The sequence below is a fragment of the Passer domesticus genome, chromosome 2, assembly GCF_036417665.1.
Source record: "Passer domesticus isolate bPasDom1 chromosome 2, bPasDom1.hap1, whole genome shotgun sequence".
Classification (NCBI taxonomy): domain Eukaryota; kingdom Metazoa; phylum Chordata; class Aves; order Passeriformes; family Passeridae; genus Passer; species Passer domesticus.
The window spans coordinates 33,393,866-33,418,231 of NC_087475.1; the positions used below are offsets into that span (position 1 = coordinate 33,393,866).

Here is a 24,366-nt window from a genome sequence, read left to right on the forward strand (position 1 = left end):
TTGCATATTGTGAAAGTAATAGTTTCTTGAAGAATGCTGTAAACATAACTTTGAACCCTTAAGGATGAATTGCTGAAAACAAATTTTGAAGACCACAGCCCACAATTTTCTTGAGATAATCTGTCTTTGACTGCAAGATTCTTGTATAACCCTATAATTGCTATTTGGAAGTGTTTTCTTAGTAGTCATACTGGTTCAGAAAAAAAAATATAGAAAATTTATTTATTATCTGCTTGTTGTAAGCTCCAAGCTGATCCCATAGAGTAGATGTGAGATGCTATTATGATTTTCAGCTTTTCTTCAGAAAGCTTCTGTGAAAGGCAGTGAAAATTAAGTAACTTTAGCATTATGTATTTCAAAAAGCACCTTCATCTTATCTTACTTGAATTTCTGTAAGTAAAGAAGGACATAAGTAATTTCTGAGTTGAATTTAGTAAAATAATGAAAATAATATTGTTGAAGTTTTTTTTATTTAATTCATGCTTTTTATTCATAAATCTTTCAGTACATTAAAATCCGTGTTTGTCATTTTTGTTGCTTTGGTTTTGCTTTGTTCTGAAATACATTTTTTATTCTCCCATTTAGGAAAGCTGACAGCCATTAAAGGCACAGACAGTGCCATTGTGTTTGATGCACCACAAAAGACTGACAAATTATTTATTGAAAGTATTCAACTAAATACCAAATAAATAACAGCAAATTCATTTGACAATACTCAAGGACATTCTTAGAACGTTATATTAATCAAATAGGGGATTAAGTGTTCTTCAGTCCATCACATTTCTTGATTACAATTTAAAACTTTTAATCATGGGATGAAATTCAACAAAAATATAGTTTATGCCTCCTGGTGTTGGATCAAAACCACCTAAGACACACTGTGAATAGAAGCAATTACTTATAATCTCTCTATGCTGGTTTAGATGTAAAAAAAATCAAAAATCTCTGCTTTGACCAATTTTATGCCAATTTGACTCAATCGTGTCAAATCCAACTTGTATTTCCACACCTTGCTGTCAGGCCTCTTTGCTTGTTTCTATTTTTCTTTCCCACTTCTTTGTCCCAAAGTCCATTTTCTCTTAGCACTACTGTCCTTCCCATGCTAGTTTGCTTCTACTATCCTTTAAACACATGCTTGAATCAGACCTCCCTTGACCTTTTGCCACAGCCCTCCTGCCTTGTTCTTGGCTGTTGTTCTTTCTGTTCAGCACAGACATTGCCATTCTTTCCCTACCCAGAGGTGCAACACCATCACCTGACAAGGGTCATGCTGCATTAGAGCCATGCACATTTTCCTGACTTAAATCTCTCCTGCCACCCTTCAAAAGGGACCAGGACACAAGCTGTGGGTTTGACAGAGCTCTGGAGTATTCAGTATCCCTCACTGGCAACACATCATTATGGCTGTATTTCAGCTTTTCTACACAGTCACACATGTAGATCCAGGCAGCTGGAGCAGTGCAGAACCAGGGCTCTGAGAAAGGTCTCAAATAAAGATCATCAGTAAATTATTGTTGAATGATTGCCAAATTAGTGTTTGGAATGAGGAGGTATCAGGATGCAATGATAGGTCTGTAATGCAGCATAAATAAATCAATAAAGATCTAAGATTTCTGTTTATAAAAATCTAATTCTACGATTCTGAGGAGAAAAATGGAATCACAGATAATTAGCAGATATTTGTGACAGCAAGGACAATGAGAGAGATTGAGTAAGTTCTCAGAAATAAAGTCAGAAAGTAATCTTTGCTCAATCAAAAATTACCTTAGTTCAGCATTTCAGGAATAACAGGTTCAACAGACTGCCCTCCCCTTTATGTCCATCATGAAAATACCAGCCAATAACCACAGGAATAACAGATGTCACTTTTTTAGTCGTATAGGTGGCTGCTGTCTCTCCAGACATATTCTGCTCCCACTCTGCAGTCGGCAAAGTTATGGTAGTCCAGATTCAAACTCAGAAACACAGATCTCTTTCCATACATGGTAATAGATTTCCCTCGTCCATCTGCTACAACAAATAAAGATTTAAGATCAGCATGGATCTTTGCAAATGTTATATTTTCCTGCCTGAATTTCCTCTTGCTCTGGTGGCCCTTATATTGCAGTATGGCATTTCACTTCTTTTCTGTCTAGACTGACTCCCACCTCTATAGAATTCCCTGTCCTGTACAACACCCATGGTGCATTGGACCATCATGCTTTCTTGTGGGCCACAAAGAAACTCGAAACACTTTTATCAACACTTCAACTGCAAGCATGAATGATGTTGCTTATGGTTTCATGGCATGTTCTTGCAGTGCAGGAAATAAAAGGTGTCACTCTGGCAGTGGCAGCTTCACCTGTTAGGGACTCTGCAGTCTATGAGACTGTTTCTGTTTTGAAGTCACAGTCTCAAGGCTGTCTCTATTCTGCTTTTCTCCTTCTACCTTGGGTCGATTCTACAGTGCAGAAAGCTGTTAATGTAATGATTTATCAAACCACAGCACATAGAATATCTTGGGCCCATTTTAGATTCACAGAGATTTTTTTATGTTAAGAAAAACAGCTCAGTGGCTTTTGCACACTAGACGAAATGCAAAATTACAGGATTGTATTAACTCTAAAGAATCTATAGGCATGGACAAAGAAATTCAATAAGCCTGATTCCCTCAGAGAGTTTCTGCTGTAAAAGGAAAAGGGAGAGAAAAGCAGAACAAAGTAAATTTTGCGCAGGGTGATTCAGTGTTCAACAAAGTGAGAAGCAAAGGTGAAATGACTTGCCCATAAATACAAGTGTTCAACAAAGCTGGAAACTGGCTCTAGCTTTAGTGATCTTTTTTTTATACCAGGTTTTTCCTGGAAGCAATCAGAAGACATCCTAGTGGGCAGTTAAGGTTCAGGGTGTTATTATGCATGATGAAAGGCTTTCTCTTTGACTTATTTACCTTACTGGTCCCTAGGCCTCTTCTGTTGGGAGACTGTGATCATGGGTTTACTGACAAATCAGAACTGACCCAAAATACTCACAGTTTGACAATAGATAAAATTTGCAATATTTCAACTTGATTTGCTTTCCTCAGGGTCCTTTATTTTTCCCCTTGCCTACCCTGTTCCCCACCACTTCATATTATGAGAGCTCCAGTTAAATAACACAGGGTATTTAAATCACATTCTATCAAAAGAAAAGAAAGAAAACCAAACAAAACCTGAACTTTTAAAGGTTTTCTGTTCTCCTCTTTATTTTTGGCTGACTGTTTTTTTCCTTGGTTTTGTCTTTTTTTTTCTTCTGACACTACTAACTTTTCATGCTGTCAAATCAGTTTGGCAAACTACTTAGGAGGTAGATTGTCTTCTGTGTTCACAATACTTGTAGGGACCTTCTTGGAATGAGATCTGTGGGTTAGATGTATGTTATAGTGGACTACCAGAATAAGGAAACCAAAACCAAACAGATCACTGTTTTGACTTCCCTTGAATTTAGTGTGGTAACTTCCATCAGTTTAATTGGGCTGTAAAAATAACAGCCACTCAATATGTAATAGTTAAAATTATTTTACCAAAGTTTACAAGACTTAATTAAAAGGCAAGACAATATTCTAATTATATATGATTTGAGAGTACTGATTTCCTACTACAGGTGTATTTATGCAATTTTTTTACTGCAAAAAGGGAACGTGAAAATATCTGCACAACTGGAGACTGAAGGAAGAAAAGGGAGAGGAAAGGTTTAGTTGTTCAGCTACAATATAAAAACTGAGATTTGTATTTAGTTCTAAATAAATATGCCTAAAGAAAAGAGGGAGGGGAAGCCAGAAAAACCTCTTTATCATAGTGTCTGTGTAATTAAGCCTGAACTGTTTTTCTTTATGATAAAACACAGTTTTCTCCTTCTGCAATTCCATGTAAATGCAGCCTCAATCATTAGTATTACAGGATCTCTGATGATTTCCAGCATTAATAATAAAAAGCGGCAGCTTTATTAATCAAACATGTCCAGCCACCCAAACAGCATTAATACTTGATATAATCTCATTGTGCAAATGCTTAAGCACCTGGAAACATTTCTATGAAATACTGACTTAATGGTAAGTGTCAAGAAGATGCATAGTCCTCTATTCTCTTTTCTTTAACTATATAATCCAAAAATATAAATCATAAACAGGCCTGCCCAACATTTGTAAAACTGCAGTCCAGTCTCCATGTAAGTAGCTAAATTCTAGCAGTTTTGGTCAGTTAAGGAATCTGTTTAATGCTCCATTGCTTCTTTCCTGAGGCCAGGACCAATGGAAGAAACAATGTTTGCAAAAGATTTTAGTCCATAAGTAAACCAAAAAAGATTTAAAATACTGAATTGTGGAAATAGCTTTACATTGAAATATATCATTTTGAGGAAGAGGGCTAGTTAAGTTTAAAGTGTTCTCGCTCCAGCTGTGTGAGGCCACCAAAAGGAAAGACCTCTCCCAGGTCATGTTCTTCTCCAGACTGGATTAACCTAAAAGCATGCCTCATTTGGTGATTTGGCCTCATTATTGTTCACGGTTCATTAATAAAATCATTAAACAATCTTAAAAATCTTCAAGAGAGGACAGAGTTTGGAAGTGATGAGAAACTGGAAACTGCTCAGGGGCCTGGGACTGGTTGAACAAGAACAATAATATCCATGGAGAAGCAAGCAGGTCATGAAGGGAGAAAGATGAAAAAGAGAGGAGTTTGTGGAAGGCTGGGTAAGAAAACTTCTGTCATAGGAAATGAAGCTATGCAGTGTAGGAAAGACTGGATACTAGTAAGAGGGGAAACAACAGGAATGAGTGGTTGGGAATAGGATGAGAATCTGGTGAACTAGTGCTGGAGCCATTTGCACAAACAGCTAGAAAGATGGAGCTGTGAACAAGGAAAGGCTCTGGAGAGAGGTAGAATATATTAAACTTGGTGAAAGGATTACACTGTTGTTCAGAGCCTGGAAGGGAGTCCAAGGCTGTCAGACCCCACCAATCCTCCACTGTCAACAATGCATTTATGAATACATGGCAAAATATCTGGTTTTTTCAGTTTCTGGAATTAGGTGCTATATTATCTTAGTAACACTCACTGAGCTCAGGTATCAGTAGGTCTGCAGGATGATCTGCAAATAAAGTAAGGAGAGAAAATATTCAGGGGAACCTTTTTTTTCAGTCAGGAAGTGGAAAGACTCAATAGAGGCTATTGAATCTAGCAAAACATTGGATGAAAATCAAGAAATGAAATGAACAACCTCCTAAATGCAACAACCACCAAGCTTTGACCATTCTGTTTTTGCCATTCACTGTTACCTGGAAGGAGCTGCTGAAAAATGTAATATACCCTGCTGGCAGAGCATCAAGCTTTGTGTGACTTGCTGGGTTCCTGCAGGGAAAATCACAGCAATCTGCATTAAAAACATACTGTTTTGCGCTGAAAGACCCTTGCAGAACATAGGGAACAAAAAAGAAGGTTTCGGCTCTTAGCATTGTAGTCTGCTGGTTTTAACATGAACCCGTTAAAACCCGTAAAAGAATTACCCTTTCCAATCACAGCCAGAACCATAAGGGAATGATAGTTTTCTTCAAGAAATGATTTCCAAAGGAGGAGACTAACAGCCAACAACTGAAAAGACATTGTGTCAGATTTAGTTTTATGTTTAGATTTATAGCTGGTTTTGCTCAAAGTTACCCAAATCTTTCACTACCTAAGAAATGTTGCAGTTAGATTAGAAGGTGTGCAGATTGGATGCTCCAGATCTAGGACTGCCTTAATGTCTATGGTAAGGAATAATCCCATCTCTCCTGGCCTCCAACTCACCATTTTTGTTTCCTAAACATCTGGATTATTATGTGGTTATGTAGAAATCCATTCAAGGATGGAATAGACGTATAATCATGAGCTGGGATTATTAGTTATTGCTGAAGTTCATTACTTTCAAGGTTGAGAGGGTGGGAGGGCAGGGACCAGTATATATACCAAGATTAACCAAATCATAATTTTACATACCAAGATTAACCAAATTATAAATTTGCAATTTTTAGCTGCTAACTGCATATATTGCTTCAGTCCTAACAGTTATATTTTAAGTTTCTATATTTTCATGTCCATGGAATTGTATAAGAATTTTAAAAAAATATTGTCTACTGCATGAAATCATCCAGACTTTGATTAAAACCATTTAAAATTAGTAATTCATGGATATCATAAAAGATGTTACCAGAATAGGAATATATTTCTGTGTGCTCATGGGAACCAATTATCTTTGCCATTTCTGATGGAGACATGTATGTTATCTTGTTAAGAGTATAGATTGCTCTGTCTGGTATTTAAATGACAACATTATTCATTGGTCCCATTGGCTTAATCAAAAAGCTCTGTTTAATGATTATTTAAAGAACAAATTGCTTTTTCTAACATTAAAATTCAATGTAGAGAAAACTTTTGAAGTGATAATTTCCAAAGTAATTCATAAGCTAAGAGGGAGTGTGATAGAGGTGAAAAAAAAGTGTTTGATAGGTTGAGTTGGAGCAAAATTGCATCTCTCTCATTGCTCAAAGTAGGAAAATAATCATAATAAAGAAATAATGAAACAGAATGATGACTGCCTGAGGGTAGGTAGCTCCAACTGAAATAAACGAGATAGAAGGTTGATTCAAGGAGAAAATGAAGAGTGAAGTGGTTAGAGGTTTCATAATTGAGCTGTTTTGGAGTTATTTTCAGAATAAGAAGGGATTTGGTTTAGGTTATTGGGGTTTTTTTTTCCTTTATTGTGGTTATTTAAATGTGCCTTTTTCAAAATGGGCAAAGCAATTAATTTGATGTCAAACTTGTCAAAAATAACAGCTTAAATTAAACCAGGTTAAAAAATGTACTAAGAAATATACCAAGGGTATAAATTTCTTCTGCTTTTTAAGGTAATATTTCAGAAATTTCTGCAAATAAAGAGTTCTCCAAGATAGGAGTGTTTTTGAAAAAAAAATCACTTCTCTCACAGTTGACCCATGCATCCCTAAAATCTCTGGGAAATGCTGACCAAAGGCAGCTACACATAAAAAACAATAAAAACTTCAGGCAGTGCTCATAGGTGAACTTCCATTTTCAGTTTGGTATGTATGAATATTGTGGTCCTTGTCCTAAAAAGACACTGAAATATTAATGGAAAAGCAACCTACTTGCATCACAAGTGCTCTTTCAGGCTCTTCCAGGCACTTCAGTTTTAGCAGTGTCTCCTATTCATTTCATGACAGTTTAAGGAGGTTGCACGTGTCATTAGCAACTCACTAACATTTTACTTATGTACTCAAAGTTTTCCATAACTGATGGGCAGTGCCAGAGACACCTAATTTCAGGGGCTAAATGATGTAGGGACTTAGCACAGTAGCCTTTTACCCAAGTAGAGTTAAAAATAAAATTTAAAAAAAGAAGGGAAGGATAAAAAAGGATAGGCCCAATGGTTTGGTCCTGCTGTAGTTTTGTTTTTTTTCCTCAAAAGGCTGTTTATTGGAGCAAGTGTACACAGGAACTTTACTCCTTGTATACATGTTCTGCTTGAGCATCTATTTATGCAGTTCCAATCTCTACCCTGGGCTAATCTAATGCCCTTCTTAAATATTTCATGCGTTGCAAATCACTAAAATGTCAAGAACTAGTGTTCAGTAAACAGGTGCTGTCAACAAAGATTCAGCCATAACACTTGGTTACTTGGTTATGCCTTCCCAGGGTGAAATTTAAGACTCCTCTTTCTCCTTGAGCTGACTCTTCCCCTCAGGTTGATACATACAAAGCATCATGAATGTTAATTGTCTTGCTGAGAACTGTGAGCAACTTGTACAAATGACGTACTTCATTCTCCAGTCTGGTGGTTTCTAAAATGGAACTGTGGAGGAGTGTCATGGTTCAGGAGAAGCGATCCCTCTCCACCCTGCTCACTCTCCTCCCCTGTCCAGTGGAAGATACAAAAGCTAAAGGTTATGGGTTAAAATAAAAATAATTCACTTGGAACAGCATTGAGATAAGAAAAAGGAGTAGTAACAGAAACAATATTAATAACAGAAATGTGCAAAAGAGAGAGATTTATGAGCAAAATGCTCACCAAGTCTTTCACAATGCAATGTAACCGCAGATGGTGCCACCTCACTGCTCCTTCCAGCATGTTTTTCCCAACCAGAAAAGAACACCCATCTCCTCTGAAAGAAGGGAGAGTCCAGACGTATCCCGTCCTGCCTTGCCTTGTTCTCTCCCAGCCCGGGAAATTACCTAAATTGGTAAGGAATAACCTCTTAGACACATCCACAGCTGCGTCACCATAGCTACTGCAAACATCAACTTCTCCTGATCAAAACCAGGACAGGAAGATATATGAAAAACTTATTTTATGCTTCTTTCTCAAAGTAGAGAGTTGCTCAGATAGGTCTTAGGCAAAGTAGTAGTTAAATGTGATGGCTGTTGTTTGTGTGGTCAGGTTTCAAAGGCGTATTGGTTATTTAAATGGGACCCTAACCTTTAAATTCCTGAGTTTACTTCTCACAGGTCTGAATCATATCTTCCCCAGCTAGTTATTTCTATGCTGTTACCATTTTGTGCATGTGGTATTTTCTCCCCATGCTTCATTCAGATTCATCTGTGGAAGCAAAGCTCAGGGCAGAGACTGCTGGCTGTGAAAAAAAAAATAAATCAGAGGCTTAAATTAACACTGTAAATGAAATTTTTGGCTGGCCCTCAGGTACCACATCAAACACTTCATTTTTGCAGTCCTAAATCCTCCAAAAATTGAAACATTCCTACACTTTTCTTCAGAAGATGTAATTTGAGTGAAATATGGAATCTAAGTCCTATACTCTGCTTTAGATTACCCGTGCAAACAGATTCTGTTTACATATTTAAAACTAGTGTTTATAGGAGAAAACTCTCAGAAGTGTCTGTTGGTCAACCTGTGGAGCTGAGAGGGCCATGGGGAGCTTGCATGCTGCAGATGCACAGTAGCAGTGGTCCCAAAGTGATCCCACTAGGACTGGAAACCCATCAGTGTTAACAAGGCCTGCCCAAAGCAGCAGTGTGGGCTGGTGCCAGGACAAGCTGAGCTTAAGGCCTCCATCATGCTCATCCAATTACCTGGTAAATACATGGCATAAGTGACTTAGAAATCTGATTCACAACAGGGTGAAGACCTTTTGAAAGTGCTACCAAATATTTAAGCTATCATCAACACAAAATGTTCATCGGGCTGGAGTTCATATCTGGTTACATGAAGGCAGGGCAGGCAGGGCATGGTTACAGGTCCCAGGCCTGCGAGGCACAGCAAGGAAGGCTGTTCATGCTGAAAACAAGCAGTACAACCAGACATACACAACTACTATGAACTGCCAGCCTCCAGCCTTTCCACAGCCTTTCCACCAGTGTAGCTCTTCAAGTTTTTAACTCAGTCCTTTCACATGGATGAACTCGACTTGGTGCTTTCAACCAAACATGCATGAAAATGTGATCTTTCCCAGACTCCCTGAAGTGAGTAGCTCTGGTGCAAGCATGTTCTTCAGTGGAGCAGGGGATCTTGGCATAGAAAGGGATTTCCTGAGCCAAGGAAACCCCAGGGGATCCCTGAGACTGGCCAGGAGCTGACAACTCACAGAAGAGTGGCTGATGAGGTGTGAGTGGGGCCAGGAGATATGGCAGGGGCCACCCCAAAGGGTCTGCCTGACCTACCCCAGTGTTGGCCTACACAGAGCTGCTGAGGGGAGAGGCAGCAGTGTGGAGCTCACATGTGGATAGAGCCTGGACAATTCTGGGACAGGGACAGCAGGCCTGTGTAACATCGGGGAGGTTGAGAAGGAAGTAGACAGCTGGTTCAAAGGACGGTCTGCAGTGGACACACAGCCCCACATGCAGAAGAATGGATGCTTGCTAGGGCAAGGACCAGCAACAGGCACGGGTTAGGGTGCCCTTACAGAACCACCTCATGACTCTGCACACTTAAGAGGGATGACCCATTGCATTAGGAGAGGAAGAAGGATTTCAGTGTGATCGTAGGGGCTGATGAGAGGACTAGAGCATCTTTTCTATGAAGACAGGCTGAGAGAGCTGAGGTTGTTCAGCATAAAGTAGAGGAGCCACCAGAGAGATCTTACAGCACCTTCCAGTACCTAAAAGGGCTACAAGAAAGCTGGAGAACTTTTTACAAGGACATGTAGAGACAGGACAAGAGGGAGTAGCTTTGAATTTAAAGAGGGTAGGTTTAGATTAGATACAAGGAAGAAAGTCTTTATTGTGAGGATGGTCTGCCCTGTCGCTGGAAGTGTTAAAGGCCATGTTGAATGATACTTTGTTCTACTGGAGGTATCCCTGCCCATGGCAGGAGGGCTGGAACTAGATGGCCTTTAAGGTTGCTTCCAATCCAAACCATTCTGTGATTACATGATTTGGGAAAAAAGTATCTTTAAATCATATACTCTGTTCTTTGCTTCTGTCTGCTGGCTGGAACTTCAACTACCACAGCACAGGCATTAAACAGTTAAAAAAATAAATGGCATATTTAGCCATTCTCAAATTGCTCTCATCTTACAACCAGTTGGTTCAAGTTTCTGAATTTTCCAGCTTTGTACTCACAGTCAGAGTTTATCTTAGGCTCTCTTTAATTTGCACATACCTGATATACAGTCCTCTTCAACCAGGCCTGTGTGAATAAGCAGCTAGTGGTGATTCATCCATTGAAGTACATAAGGCCACTCCACTCCCTCCCAAAACTCATACATTTTAAGGTAATTGCATGAACTGACTTGAGGAAAACTGGAACCTATGAAGTAAGAATCTAAGACTTTACCATATGCTCTTCACAAAGTTAGCAGAGTTGAAAAAGAAATCCCAAGTTTGGTCTGGCTTTGCTACACAGAATACCTTTTGGTTTTGTTTGCAAAAACCAATTAACTTCTGGCATCAATGGATATTGATATCATCCTTCACTACAGTCGCTATATTCTACAACTGTGAATTGTGAATGAAACATCACCTTTGTGTCACTGAACCATTTGCCATGCTCATGCCTTTCTTTAGAAGTCCTTTTCAGGAGTCCTTTCTCCTCTCTGCAGTTCTTTATGGTCCCTTGTCCTTTTTTAGGTTATGCAGGGATGGTGTAAAAAGATGTGGGCTCTTGCCCAAGTGTGAAGAGACCTATTTAAAAGTGTTACAGAATGGTACTTAGGGAAAACAGATTTCTTCTTTTGCCACAGGGAAAGCATTGGTAGTTTTTCTGACAGTATTTAATTTGACAGGACTCCCTTAAAAATCAGTACATGTTATTGATCTGTAAATTAAGTATTTCCCACTGCAGAATATCGGATATAGATAAATAGTTAATATACACAACAATTCCCTGGAGGGGAGGGATATCAAGAGATATGGGCTGATTTGTGACTTTAACAATTTCAAGTTAACATTATTGGCCAAGTTTAGTGAGAGTTGAACCAAAATAAAAGAAAACTTCTGATGAAAGCAAGTGAAAGTTTGAGCTCAGTGTTCAGAAATGAAAAAGATTATTCATAAATAGAGATGAACAGATGAGAGGTAGATGGATTTGGATGATGGAATTTGATTTAGGCTGGCTTTTTCATTCCTCACATAGGAACTTGGACGTACCAGGCAGAATGACTGGACAATCCAGGAGAACAGTACAAGAAAGAAAAATGACTACTAGAAATCAGAAAAAAGGGAGCATTTTTTAAATCACAAAATTAATTTATTAATAGCATGTGGGAACAAAGGCAGTAAGGAATGTGAAGGAAAAAAAACCAAAACAAAACCATTACATTATATCAGAGGTGCAAGCTGAGGAAATTAAGAAAGGCAATACTCATGGCCTGATTATGAATATATATTTGAAAAGGGGATATCAAGGAAACTTGAAGACAAAAGAGTTATTGCTTGGAATGCAAGAAAGAATGATAGTAATACAATTAGAAAGCCTTGAGTAGGCAAAAAAAGAGCTAAAATAACAGTCCGAAGTAGCATTATCTTTCTCCAGCTGTCAAATGACTTGGAAGTGAATAAGTGACTGCATACAGATCAATATTTTTCTTTATTCTACCAGATAAGACAGCACACAGATTACAAGCTTGCATCTGTTACAGATTGCCAAATATCTTTGTAGGAAAAAACCCATATCTGCCTATAATGTGAAATGAGAAATACCATTGCCAGATGGCTTTAATCTGAAAGACTGTGCTAGAAAGCTCCTTCTGCAAATACTAGCATTCTTTGGAAACTCTCAGCCTTTGCCTTTACTATTTCCTAACTAAAATGGCAACATCTCCAGCATGCAGGAATTTGATGTGAGTTAGAAAGTTAGAGTATAAAAGATAAACCAACTCTTGCTTTTCTTTTAATGCAAGTAATCAATACTTGTTGTGAAAAACAAATACTGCAATGTAACAGGGATATGAATGTCCTTGAATGCATCCAGAGAAGGGCACAACAATGCTGGTGACAGGGCTGGAGGTCATGTCTTGTAAGGACCAGATGGGGATTTTGGGTTTATCTGGTTTGGAGAGAAGGAGACAAAGGGGTGATTTCATTGCTCTCAGCAGCTCCCTGAGGAGAGGGACATGTTGAGCTCTTCTTCCTGGTGTTTAGTGATAGGACACATGGGAATGGTTTAAAACTGTGCCAGGGGAGGTTCAGATTGGACATTAGCAAGCATTTCTTTACAGAGGGGGTGATAAAACACTGGAACAGGCCTCCTAAAGAGGTGGTTGGTGCCACAAGCCTATCAGTGTTTAGCATTATTTGGAAAATAGCCTTAAAAACAGGCTTTAACCTCTAGTCAGTCCTGAACTAGTCAGGGAATTGGATTAGATGATTGTTGTAGGTCCCTTCCAACCAAAACAATCCTATTCTATTCTATTCTGAAGTTACTAGCTACTTGCCCAGCACAATCTCTTCATTAATTCATTCTTTGCTTAACATATCCTTTGATGACTTGATAGTAATAGTTTAAAGAGCTGACAAAAGCTTGAGGGTTTGAGGACAAATAATTTTTTCCCTGTTCCAGAAGTTTCAGAAGTCTAAATAAAATTAACAAAGTATTTACTGTTTTTTAATCTTGGCATTTGTCTTGAGCAAAGTTATGGAACAGCTGATCCTGGAATAGATTCATACAAATGTAGGGGGTAATATAATTATAACCAATAAACATTCATTCATAGAAAATAATTCCTGTCAAACAAGCTCAGTGTCATTTTCGGAGCTTATACATTTCTGGTGATATAACATACATTTGTACATGATGCAGTATGACATTTTGATTAAGAAGCTACAATGATAAGAAAATCAGTGTCACATATACATTACCAAATTTTGACCACTTGGTAAGATTTATGACATAACTAGAAAAAAACCCCATTATTTGCCAGGACATTCTGTTGAGATACTACATCTTTTGGCTTGATCCTACTTAATACTTCTTTTAATGACAGAGAGGCAATAATAGCATTGAGACTTATTAAGTTTATAAGTGACAAAAGCTTGGGGGAATGGTCAATAGTAGCTACAAGTCACATAGTTCTGCAGCCTGGATGAAAGTGACAATATGTATTTCTGTACTTCAGAACTTTTATTCAAGTTTGAAGCAGGTACTTAGAATTGAAGCCTAATGATTTTGCTTTTCCAGAATTGGACCTGCCATTCTGGGTGCTGCAGGTCTAAAGGCTATGTAATACTTCTTGTAAATTAATAGTTATTCAAAATATATTCCTTTTTTGAAGGTATGGCCAAAATACCAAGCACAGGTTTTGCATATGTGCTCAGAGAATGATTATTTTCTTGAAGAAGGATGTTAATATATTGTAGCATATAACATATATTTTATGAGTTATATTAATGCAGCTGCTATTAAATTAAGTTCTGATTCTGATGCCTGCACTTCAAGAATTATTTTGAAAAGTTGTGGAGCCCATGAAAGTGACAGAAAGCTTATCAGAGACTGGAAATAATTCCTCCTGTCAAGAGACCATAAGTGTTTATCTTGATGGATAAAGAGTAATAAGATTGCTATCCCTAAATGCCTGCATGAGAAAAACAAAACTGGCTAAAAATGCTTCAGCAGTTCAGCAAAGATATACTAAGGCTCAAGGTCTGAGTTGATGCTAGATGACTGCAGACTAAGTCTCAGTTTAAAAACTCAGTTGAAACAGACTCCTTTGTTTTTCCCTATGAGAATAACTAGGCATTGAAAGGACTTCAAGGCTTGCAGTGCAACTCTACTGCTGGAATTTCTTAAAATAAAGATAGGATGCCTTTCTAAAAGATGTTCCACTTTATCAATAACTTTGGGGTTTGCAGCTGTGCTTTCTTCAGAAAAAACTCATACCATTCAGAGAATTTATCCAAATAATCACCATAGTCTTCTTCAGAACACGGCATGACCAGCAGGGAAGGGCTTCCAACAGGGAGATACTCTTTAAAGATACTCTTATCTACAAGAGTGTATGTTAGGGATAGTTGAGGTGGAGTAGATGTCAGGACAGATAGAAAGAAACAGGCTACTCCATTCCATGATTATATAAAAAAATGTCACAGTAATATAATACAGTCACAATGATTGTGAACAAGGCCAAACTCATGAACATTTTTCTTAAGCAAAAAAGAATATCAAGTGAAGCAAAATGGTTTTTTGTTTAGGGTTTTTCTTTATTTAATGTCTAAAAAGAAATTCTGAGGAAGAAAAAGATAACATTTTATTTGAAAATTTTTACATGGGATTTTTTGATGGCTAATTTAAAAGTATTTCAAATGGTTTGGGAATTGCAAACCCACCAAATCCAGTCCTGTGGGACTGTGTAACCAATGCAATACAAATGGGCCTCCTCCCACAAACAGCTCTTGTGAGTAAGAATTTCAATACTAGAAATAAATGAGAAGTGATTGGCATTGACGGATGTCTTGAAACTTGGGGTTCTCAGTGCTTTTTGAGAGCAAAGTGAAAGCAAGAGTTATTAATGTTGTGTATCCTCAGATGTGCTACAGTATTTGATGCTCTGTGGAATGTGAAAAAATATCCTGTTCAAAAAGCATTGCGCAGCTCATCAATAAACCCTCTCAGGAAAAGATTCCTACATAAAAGACATTCATTTTCACTCTGATCCTTCATCTACTTGCACTGACATTGGCAGCTATGGTAATTTATTGTTGTTTTTACTTCATCTGCTATTTTTCACTTCTATTGTTCAAACACAAAAGAAAACCTATGTATGGAAAATAGCAAGGCTTCTTAGGAATAGTAGTAATGGATCATGTCATGCCGTGCCGTATTTGTATATTGATTTTCTCTCAGATTGATACATTAATTTAAATAGAGATTATGTGTGTAACTTTTCTACTGATAAGGCAGAAATTGAACTAGACTGGTAATCATGGATCAAAGTCCACTTACGATATTATACATTTTTATTCCCATTATATGGCTAGATGAAACTGCATTTTTGAAGGATTTTACAATATTACTTATACCTTACAACAGCCAAATTAAAATTCCTTTGTTTTCAGTGGTTCCATGTTTCAAAGAATAGATGAAATGGTACTTCATGTTGCAAAATGAAAATGTCATTGTGTCTAAAGTTAATAGGCCTGAACCTCCTGAGAGCAATTCTGGAGCTTGTAATACCTCATAGATGAATAACATGCTACAGTTTCACATGGCTTAGAGGGAGGAGAGCTTTATATACAGTACTTATGACTGCAAAGACTGCAAGAATAGCTGTATTTGGCAGGACAGCTTACATAATATATAAACAGGTAAATTTTATTTATGCAAATAAAAGAGTCTTGATAATGACACCAAATGCTAAAATAGTAGTATTTTTTTCAAATCTTCTATTGTTTGAATTTCTATTTTTTTAAATTTAATCTGGAGGTCAATTGTATTCATGGAACATGATTCATCTCCTGAGTACATTCAAAGTATCCCAGACACTTAACAGAAAATATGGGATACAGAGAGTGAAATGATTGCAGTGGAATCAAAAGCAACTGCCTTTGAAACTGTCAGATTCAACTGTCAATGGCACATAAAGAATTGCTTGGGGTACAAGAAGTACTGACTGATAGGTTTCAAATTACTCTGGTGCACAATTAATTTAAGTCTTAATTTATTGGGTCTTTTGCTTATTTAATTTCAGTTCCTCTTGAAAAGTTCCATTATACAACATATGTATTCCAATGATTCTGGGGAAAAACCAGTCAATATAAAGTTAGGACTTTGAACAAATCCAGTTATTTTCCAGATTCAATAATAAATGCCAAAATCAGAGGATGTAATAACTTTATGTGCTGAAAATATTGTTACTAACTTTTAAAAACAGGCTTTTAAAGTTCATTTAACAAAATTGTCATTTTACAAAACTATTTTGAAAGGGCTATTCGCATCAAAGAAAATGAAAGTTTAGGAAGGAAGAACAAACAGAAAAAAATTAAATTATTTTATGGTGATAAAAAAGTTGATAGCCTCAAGTAAAAACATGTTTCTTATTATTATATTCTTGATGTTACACAAGGCAATAAACCCAACATAATATCTTGTGGTTCTTCCAGGTTAGGAAAACACCTTGGTCTTACTTCACTTTAAAAATTCTTTTGCCTTGAGACCACCTGGAATCTGGTCTTTGTTTTTCACATTATAATCTAACAATATTTGATTTTTATTATGCATGCTAATACATATGTGTATACTTATAATTAAACACGATTTCTACCGGCACAAACAGTGCTATTAGGGTTGTAGGTTTAGGTATGAGGGGGTTTTTTTCCACTGTGTACTGATACAGTAATTTGTCTGTGATAATGGGAAACTTTAGCAGTGATTTGGCATCATGGAATGAATGTATTTCTGAAAATTTTGCTTTTCAAATATAAGAGCTGAAAAGCAAATCTAGGCTACACTACTCTAGTACATGCACGCGCGCACACACAGACACATCATGATAATGCCAAAGGAAAGTATGAACTCAAACAAGAGATCTTTGAGACACAGAAAGCTTTTTTGATCTAGTGCCTATGATCCTTGCCTGTGACTAGACATCTCGTCACATTGCTGCTATGGCAATACATGTGAAAACAACACCTCTGAAGCCCAGTACACATTTTTTGTGAGGTTAAACGTGCAGCTTAAGCAAAAATGTGTTAGTGTAGCAGTGCTTGTTACCACTTCAGGAGCACTTGAAATAAGGTGTAAATGTCTCTCTCTGCTGCACACAAGCTTCCATCCAAGCACAAAATCCAGGTGTCACCAGGGAATACCTAAATGCCAAAGCAGCATAGGGGAATCTAAGACTAACCCTTAAGCGACAGCATGATCTTGATCATTTTATTCTTCCTTTTGTCTTGCAAGCATTTGTTCTAGTCTACTGTGGAGCAAAAATTTTTCCCACCTATGAAAAGTCCTGTTGACCAACTCATTTTGGAGGAGTCAGAATAAGTCTGCAATAAGTCTTCAGCATTTCTTCATTATGTGTAATGATGCTGAAGAAGATAAAGGTATTTTTAATGATACTTTCATGACTCTTATTTGTCCTACAGTTTTCTCAGAAGAGCTACAAAATCCTGTTCTCACCCATGTCTTTATCTTAATGATAGCTGATTTTGGAGTCATTAAGTACATTAAGCTCTTTCTTCTACCATTTTGTAGAGTTTTTGGATCTTCCAAAGTTGAAACTTCCTCCATACCAGGCTGGAGATAAAGTCATGTTAGGATGGGATACCAGCTCTGAAGACAGACCGACTGATGAAGTATTAATTGTAGGCAGTGTAATTGAAGTAATCACAATCCATCTTTCTTTTCTTCCTAGTAGTTCTAGTAAAAAGATAGCTTGACTCTCCACAAGGCATATCTCTGAGGTGGGATGAATGCCTGGGATGTGAAAAGAGCTGGCTCACATGACCCTTCTATCTGATTTTGAATCATAGAGTCATAGAATAACAGAATGGCTTGTTGCAAGCGACGTTCATGACCATCTTCTTCCAACACCATTGCCATGGGCAGGGATGCCTTGCACCAGACCAGGCTGATCAGAGCTCCATCCAACCTGGCCTTGAACTCTCCCAGGGGCAGGTCACCCACAACTTCACTGGGCAACCTGCTTCGGTGTCTCACCACATTCACAGTAAAGAATTTTTCTTAACATTGAATCTAATAGTGCTTTCTTTCATTTTAAATCCATTTCCACTTGTTCTTATGCTCTTGAAAAGAGTCTCCATCTTTCTTAGGGTCCCTTCAGGTATTAGAAGGCTACAATTAGGTCTTCTGAAGCCTTCTCTTTTCCAGGCTGAACAATTCCCATAATCTAAATTAGGCAGGGTTGGGTTTTGTAATACTGCCTGTGTCTCTGCCTGACTTTGAACTGAGATATTCTTTCCAGCCAGTGCAGAATCTGGAGTCATGTCTTGAACCAGAAACTTGCACATTTCCAGTTGGCACCAGCACTGCCACGATAGTTTTGCTTCCAATTCCACATGCATCTCTTCCAACAAGCCTCTCTGGTGAACATTTTGCAGAAACTTCTGTACATACTGATTAGAAAACTTTCAACTTACTAAGAAAGAAGAGAAACCTAACCCAGGAAATAAAAGATGGAGCTTTGGGAAGCTAAGATCAGAAAACAGGTTCAGGGTGACGTGAATAGTTAATGGCAAGATTAACTTCTCTTGGCTCCCAAATGGAAAAAACAAAATGTAAAACAAGCACTAAAGACTGGAAAGTTAGTTTGCTTGCTATTAAATAAATTTGATTTATTAAGATAATGAGGAAGATGATTCAGTCTCTGTGGTCTTGCTGATCAACAAAGTAATACTTGTGGCACACAGTGTGACTCCTCATTTTAATGACTAGGCTTTTCTTTTGAAATTAAACTCTTGCATGGATAACATGCAAGAGTTTAATTAACAACATGGATAACTCTGCCACTCCTCATTATTCTGCAATTCTAGTGGTGGACAATTGGCATGTAACCTTCATTCACATGTTGAATCTTCTTTGTGTATGCGTTGTACTTTCATATTTCAGTCTTTGTAAAGTTAATAATTTTATATTTTTTCTAAGTTAATTGTCAGCTTCAGAGTATAATGCAAGGATGAATGAAAATGTGACATAAGATAGTCACATTTGAATAAACAAATTATTTACAACATTTAATTTTGTATATTTTAAAATTTATTTATTTTTAATAAAATAATGCGTTGCATTCTGCTCAAACATTTTACCTTCATGTGAGCCATTCTTGGTGCAACATAGGCAAAATTCTAGCAATTTGGGCCAACAGACCCTTAGTCTTCAAAAGTAAAAAAAGAATTGCTATAGTTTAATACTGTTCATTAAAATCCACAGCAGTTATTATATAGGAAGTCATTATTGTTCTAAACAGTGTCCTACTTTCAAACTAGAAACTTAGGCTAATATAAGTCCTGTGGGTAAACAGCCAGCAGTCATCTTGGTTTCATGGGAAGCGTTGCTATACTATTTCAATTACTCCAGATTGGTTGCCTAAAGGTGCACGTTTTGCTCCCTGTATAGAAAACTGATCACTCTCTACTTTGCCTCGAGATAATTTTAAATATTTCAGGGAATTGATGGCTGATCATTTCATTCAAAGTTTGCCTTTCTGGGAATATTATTTAAGTTGTTAAAAGGTAAGAATTCCTCTCTGTGTTTAAAACTGAAGTTTATTGGTATTAGCTATTCCAGTGGTCCTTTGCTAGGCAACCGCTGTGTGATTACTTTCAAACCAAGTGCACTGGTTCAATGACATGCAGTTTGGAAGGAGATTTTTCCCATCTTTCCTGCACTGCAGAACTTTGTCATACAATGACTCCCAGCTACCCTTCTAGCAGTGGCAGTAACAGCAGGAAGAGCTCTGAAGGCTTCCGAAGGTACAAGGAGACACTGAGCAGAGCTCTTAAAAGATTTTACCTCCTCTGGGTTGCACGTGACTGCAGGATGTACAGAAAGAATTATGTCCCAGAAGAGAGGAGTCTTTCAGAAGAGAGGAGAGTTTCTTTGCACAGATTATTTTGTGTGTATAGAGAAGGAAATACACGTACCATGGCTACTCTTCTTTAATGTGCATGCAATGCTTTCAGATACATAGAGAATATTTACTTCTGGAAGGAATAACGTGAAGAATAATATAGTCATCACCATCATCGGCAGCAGCAGCAGCAGCTGCATGCAGTTTGGAGTAGTGCAGTAGGGAAAGAAGCCACAGCACATACTCTTGTATGTAATGTGGCTCTTGAATGTAATGAGACAATCCAGTAATTGCAATAGAAGTTTACTTGGCTGAGGATAGAACTGAAGTGATAATTTAGCTGAACATTTTAATTTACCATTGCTATTAAAGAAATTCATTCAGTATATGTTGTACAGAAGCATGATTGCCTTTGAGAGCAACACTGGTGCTTTCAGTTGGGGGAAGGGAGGGAGGGAGGGAGGGAGGGAGGGAGGGAGGGAGGGAGGGAGGAAGGAAGGAAGGAAGGAAGGAAGGAAGGAAGGAAGGAAGGAAGGAAGGAAGGAAGGAAGGAAGGAAGGAAGGAAGGAAGGAAGGAAGGAAGGAAGGAAGGAAGGAAGGAAGGAAGGAAGGAAGGAAGGAAGGAAGGAAGGAAGGAAGGAAGGAAGGAAGGAAGGAAGGAAGGAAGGAAGGAAGGAAGGAAGGAAGGAAGGAAGGAAGGAAGGAAGGAAGGAAGGAAGGAAGGAAGGAAGGAAGGAAGGAAGGAAGGAAGGAAGGAAGGAAGGAAGGAAGGAAGGAAGGAAGGAAGGAAGGAAGGAAGGAAGGAAGGAAGGAAGGAAGGAAGGAAGGAAGGAAGGAAGGAAGGAAGGAAGGAAGGAAGGAAGGAAGGAAGGAAGGAAGGGGAGTTGTGAGTACCCTAAAGGACGAATATATCAATTTTAACTTGAAAAAGGAAGAAAATTAAAATACACTTTGAAACATCAAGAAGGCTATTATATTTAAATAAAATAACTTCGGCATTTTCACAGGAATAGCCCAATTTAGCTCTCACCATGGAATCAAGAATGTGGTTAACTCCTTGTATAATTTGCAAGTGTCTATAATTTGCAAGTGTCTTCAATGTTTTTGTCCACATTTCAGCCCTACACTCTGGTTTTTTAATCACAGGAGAGAAATGGAAATGCTTTGAATACATTCACCTTCTAAAATGTGCCTCTAAAGCAGATAAGACAAACTATATGCTGAAGGTGTGAATTTCTTTTCATGAAGTGTAGAAAGGAGGCCACAGTGTGCAGGTTATCTGCAGAATTTGCCTTCTAGATGTCTAAAATCACAGGAAATTAATCCTGCCTGAAAGACCCTAAATCAGTTAATGACTAATTGTGATGATCGACTCTCTACGTCATTTAATGTGCCATAATTTTCTCCCACTCTCATGTTTATCAGGTGTGTTTTCATCAAAAGCCTTGGAAGCAGATTCTTTATTACTTTCCCAGTATCTTACAGTGCAATATCTACTCCTCCTCCTGGCTGGTGTGCTGGGTGTCATGACCACACTACTGAGAGGAGCAGTGACCTGTGTGGGTTCTGGAACTGTGTGTATCATATATTGTTATACACAATGGAGGAGTGCAGATTGTGTTTGACTTTATACCATTCTCAGGCAGCTTATCTATAAGCACACAGTTCTAGATACAGGAACTAAGTAAAAAAATGGAAAGGCTTGACACATTTCCTATAGTCTTTGATTTCATTTTTTGCTCATTCTTCTACCTTGGTAGAAAATGTTTGACTTATTAACATTTCTTCCATGCTTTTCAGTTTGTTCCTGCCAGTAGAAACACTGGTTTACACTCCACCTGACTCTTTATACCTGTTTCTATGAAATTATCTCATTGCTGTGGTATAAATCTTTCTTCAGTGAGGCAAACCAGCCAAACTGTGAGCCGGCAGAACCTGTGGCAGAACACATCAATTCCCTGGTGCCATTTCCTGCACAGAGACGACTGCTGGGGATTAGTGGAATGGCAATAACCCTTAGCCACAAGGCTCACTATGTCATGATGCACTGCAATACCTCCTAGTTGTAACCAGAGTGAGCCCTTTAAGGACAGCTTCTGAAATGACTTTCCAGTTTCTTGGGGTTACACAGTTTTCACTGGCACAATTCTTGTGAAAATTCATCTAACGGAGGCATTCTGGAAACATTCACAGGCTTGTCAACCTCTTCCAAATATATCTATTTCAAACGGACGTACTTTAAATATAGGAACTTTTCCCACATTCCCAAATTCCCACCATCAGATTTTTATTTACCTTTAAGTTTCTAACTTATAGCAATTAATTGATTTTACAGTGACTTCAGAGATGCTTTGGATGAAAGGTACTCTTACTGAGTTAATTTATTTTCTATATAATATTTAGCTGTAGTCAAATTATCCACTGTAAGAAATGCATTTATTTATATGCCCTCTGTTCCTGGATGATTAAGTTTTAATTTGCCTCAACTAATAAACCCATTGTGCTTCTGCTTGGGTGAGTTGTATGTCCATTCCTCGGGGGATTAATCTTTATATGTTTCCAATTTCTTCATTCTTCTGATGGTTTGTTGTAAGAAGACAGAGTTACTTAACTATTGCAAATGATGCCTTCTGCAAATACCATACTCTAGAAAGTTAAGGTTTGTAACAAGAAGCCGTAAAATTTATTAGGCCAAATCTGATGCAGTTAGACAAAACCACATAGAAATTCTCTGGCATATAAACTCTTCTTTGCATCTGAAATGGAAGCAACCTATTTCAAGTGAAGTACAGAAATCAGTCCCAGTTCAGTTTTATTACTGTTATTCACCATGACTGTCTGAGAAAGTGAACATCTCTGAGGCTGAGAGAGCTGTTAGTAGGGCAGAGGTGGTAAGGTCAGTAGCCTCTACTGAGGAGAGAGGAGGGACAGATTATTATACCCTGTGGAATCACAAGGATTAGCAGAAGAGATACAGTGAAAAAAATCATGTTATGTGAGAGAAACTAACCTTCTTACTGATTTCTTGAATGTATGATTTTTACTATACAACAAAATAATAAAACTTGTGTTCAAACTGTTCTTTTGAAAATACCACAAATGGCCACAACTGTTTTGAAATGCCAGCATTGAGTTCTGGTGTCTATTAATGACTTCTTCTGTAAAGGCAACTCATGTGCATGTTACATTTGCCAAAAAGACCTTATTTTCAGATTCATATCTCAGAAGAAGATAACAAAAGTCACTCAAACCTGAAATTAGGGCACAGAAGACACAGCCTGCCGAAGGACGGATTTTGTGTGTAGTGATTGCAGAATCTGGTGAATGACAGTACCTTCACATTCATGGCCATGAAGATATCCAGAAATACCATGTCTGGAAATTCAAGATGCCTTTCAAAACTTTACTCATCCAGAATGATTGCTGAGAAGCCTGTCAAATAATTTCCAGAGAGAACTAACAATTAAGGATATTAGAATGGCAAGGTTTACTTAAATTTCACATGAGAATTACTGTGCAGATGCTGTTGAAACTCTAAAAATATTTCACATGCAGTTTTTATGGAAGTTAAAATATTAGCAGGTCAGTGAACAGCTATCTGTATCCCATTACAATACGAATTTCCTTTTTGTGCTATTTTTGCAGGTGATTATGTAGTCATGACTATATATTTCGACTTAAGTAGAAGAATGGGATACTTCACTATACAAACATACATTCCCTGTATATTAACAGTTGTTCTTTCCTGGGTATCCTTTTGGATCAAAAAAGATGCCACACCAGCAAGAACAGCATTAGGTAAGTTGTTAATAATTCCCTTTTCTGATGTTCCTGCACTACTATTTGAAAATGTCAGCTTCCTTTCAGAGGGATCACTAGGTATACCCTTTGGATTATTACTACTACGTCTTGCAGAACCAGATCTACTTATTACTGAGACCACTGGGTTTTTTTCCTGTAACAGGGTAATTAAAAGTAAACTAATCTGACCCTTTGGATGACACTGCCACCTATTTTGCATAAAACTCTTGAATTAATGTCTGTCTCCTTGTTCTCACCATGATATTTTAGTGACATTTTTGAAGACTTAATTAATTGCACTGCTGGCTTCCTTCCCTTCTGTAACTCTCCCCCACTGGCAATTATGTTTTATATATACAGAAAACTGTGGGATATAATAGTATTAACTCATGCAAAGTGGTTGCCAGGTCTGTCAATATGAACTGATCCAGAAACCTACCAGTCTAGGAAGAAAGGGGAGCCCATGTCAAAGTTTGCATATCTGTTTTCAACCATTCCCAGCAATTCATTGCATCCTCCTGCTGGAGTTTGTTACTACGTAGATCCATTTTATTGAGGTTATTTCACAGGAAGGGAATATGCAG

The 24,366-nt window shown here is 37.7% G+C and overlaps 1 protein-coding gene and 1 long non-coding RNA gene across 7 annotated transcripts in view; one reads left to right on the forward strand and one right to left on the reverse strand.

Annotated features, from left to right (window-relative positions):
• The window catches only part of GABRG3 (gamma-aminobutyric acid type A receptor subunit gamma3), a 291,286-nt gene that overhangs the window by 254,109 nt on the left and 12,811 nt on the right, over positions 1–24,366 (forward strand). For all 6 annotated transcript variants that reach the window (XM_064408158.1, XM_064408156.1, XM_064408155.1 and 3 more), the window contains one exon: positions 23,627–23,779. In XM_064408158.1, the coding sequence (XP_064264228.1) occupies positions 23,627–23,779 (153 nt within the window). The remainder of the gene's footprint in view (positions 1–23,626; positions 23,780–24,366) is intronic.
• LOC135293698 (uncharacterized) lies at positions 7,965–9,642 on the reverse strand. The gene is made up of 3 exons (XR_010355809.1): positions 9,605–9,642; positions 8,482–8,635; positions 7,965–8,237 (listed from the first exon to the last, which is right to left on the reverse strand). It is a non-coding gene; the product is annotated as an uncharacterized LOC135293698 (long non-coding RNA).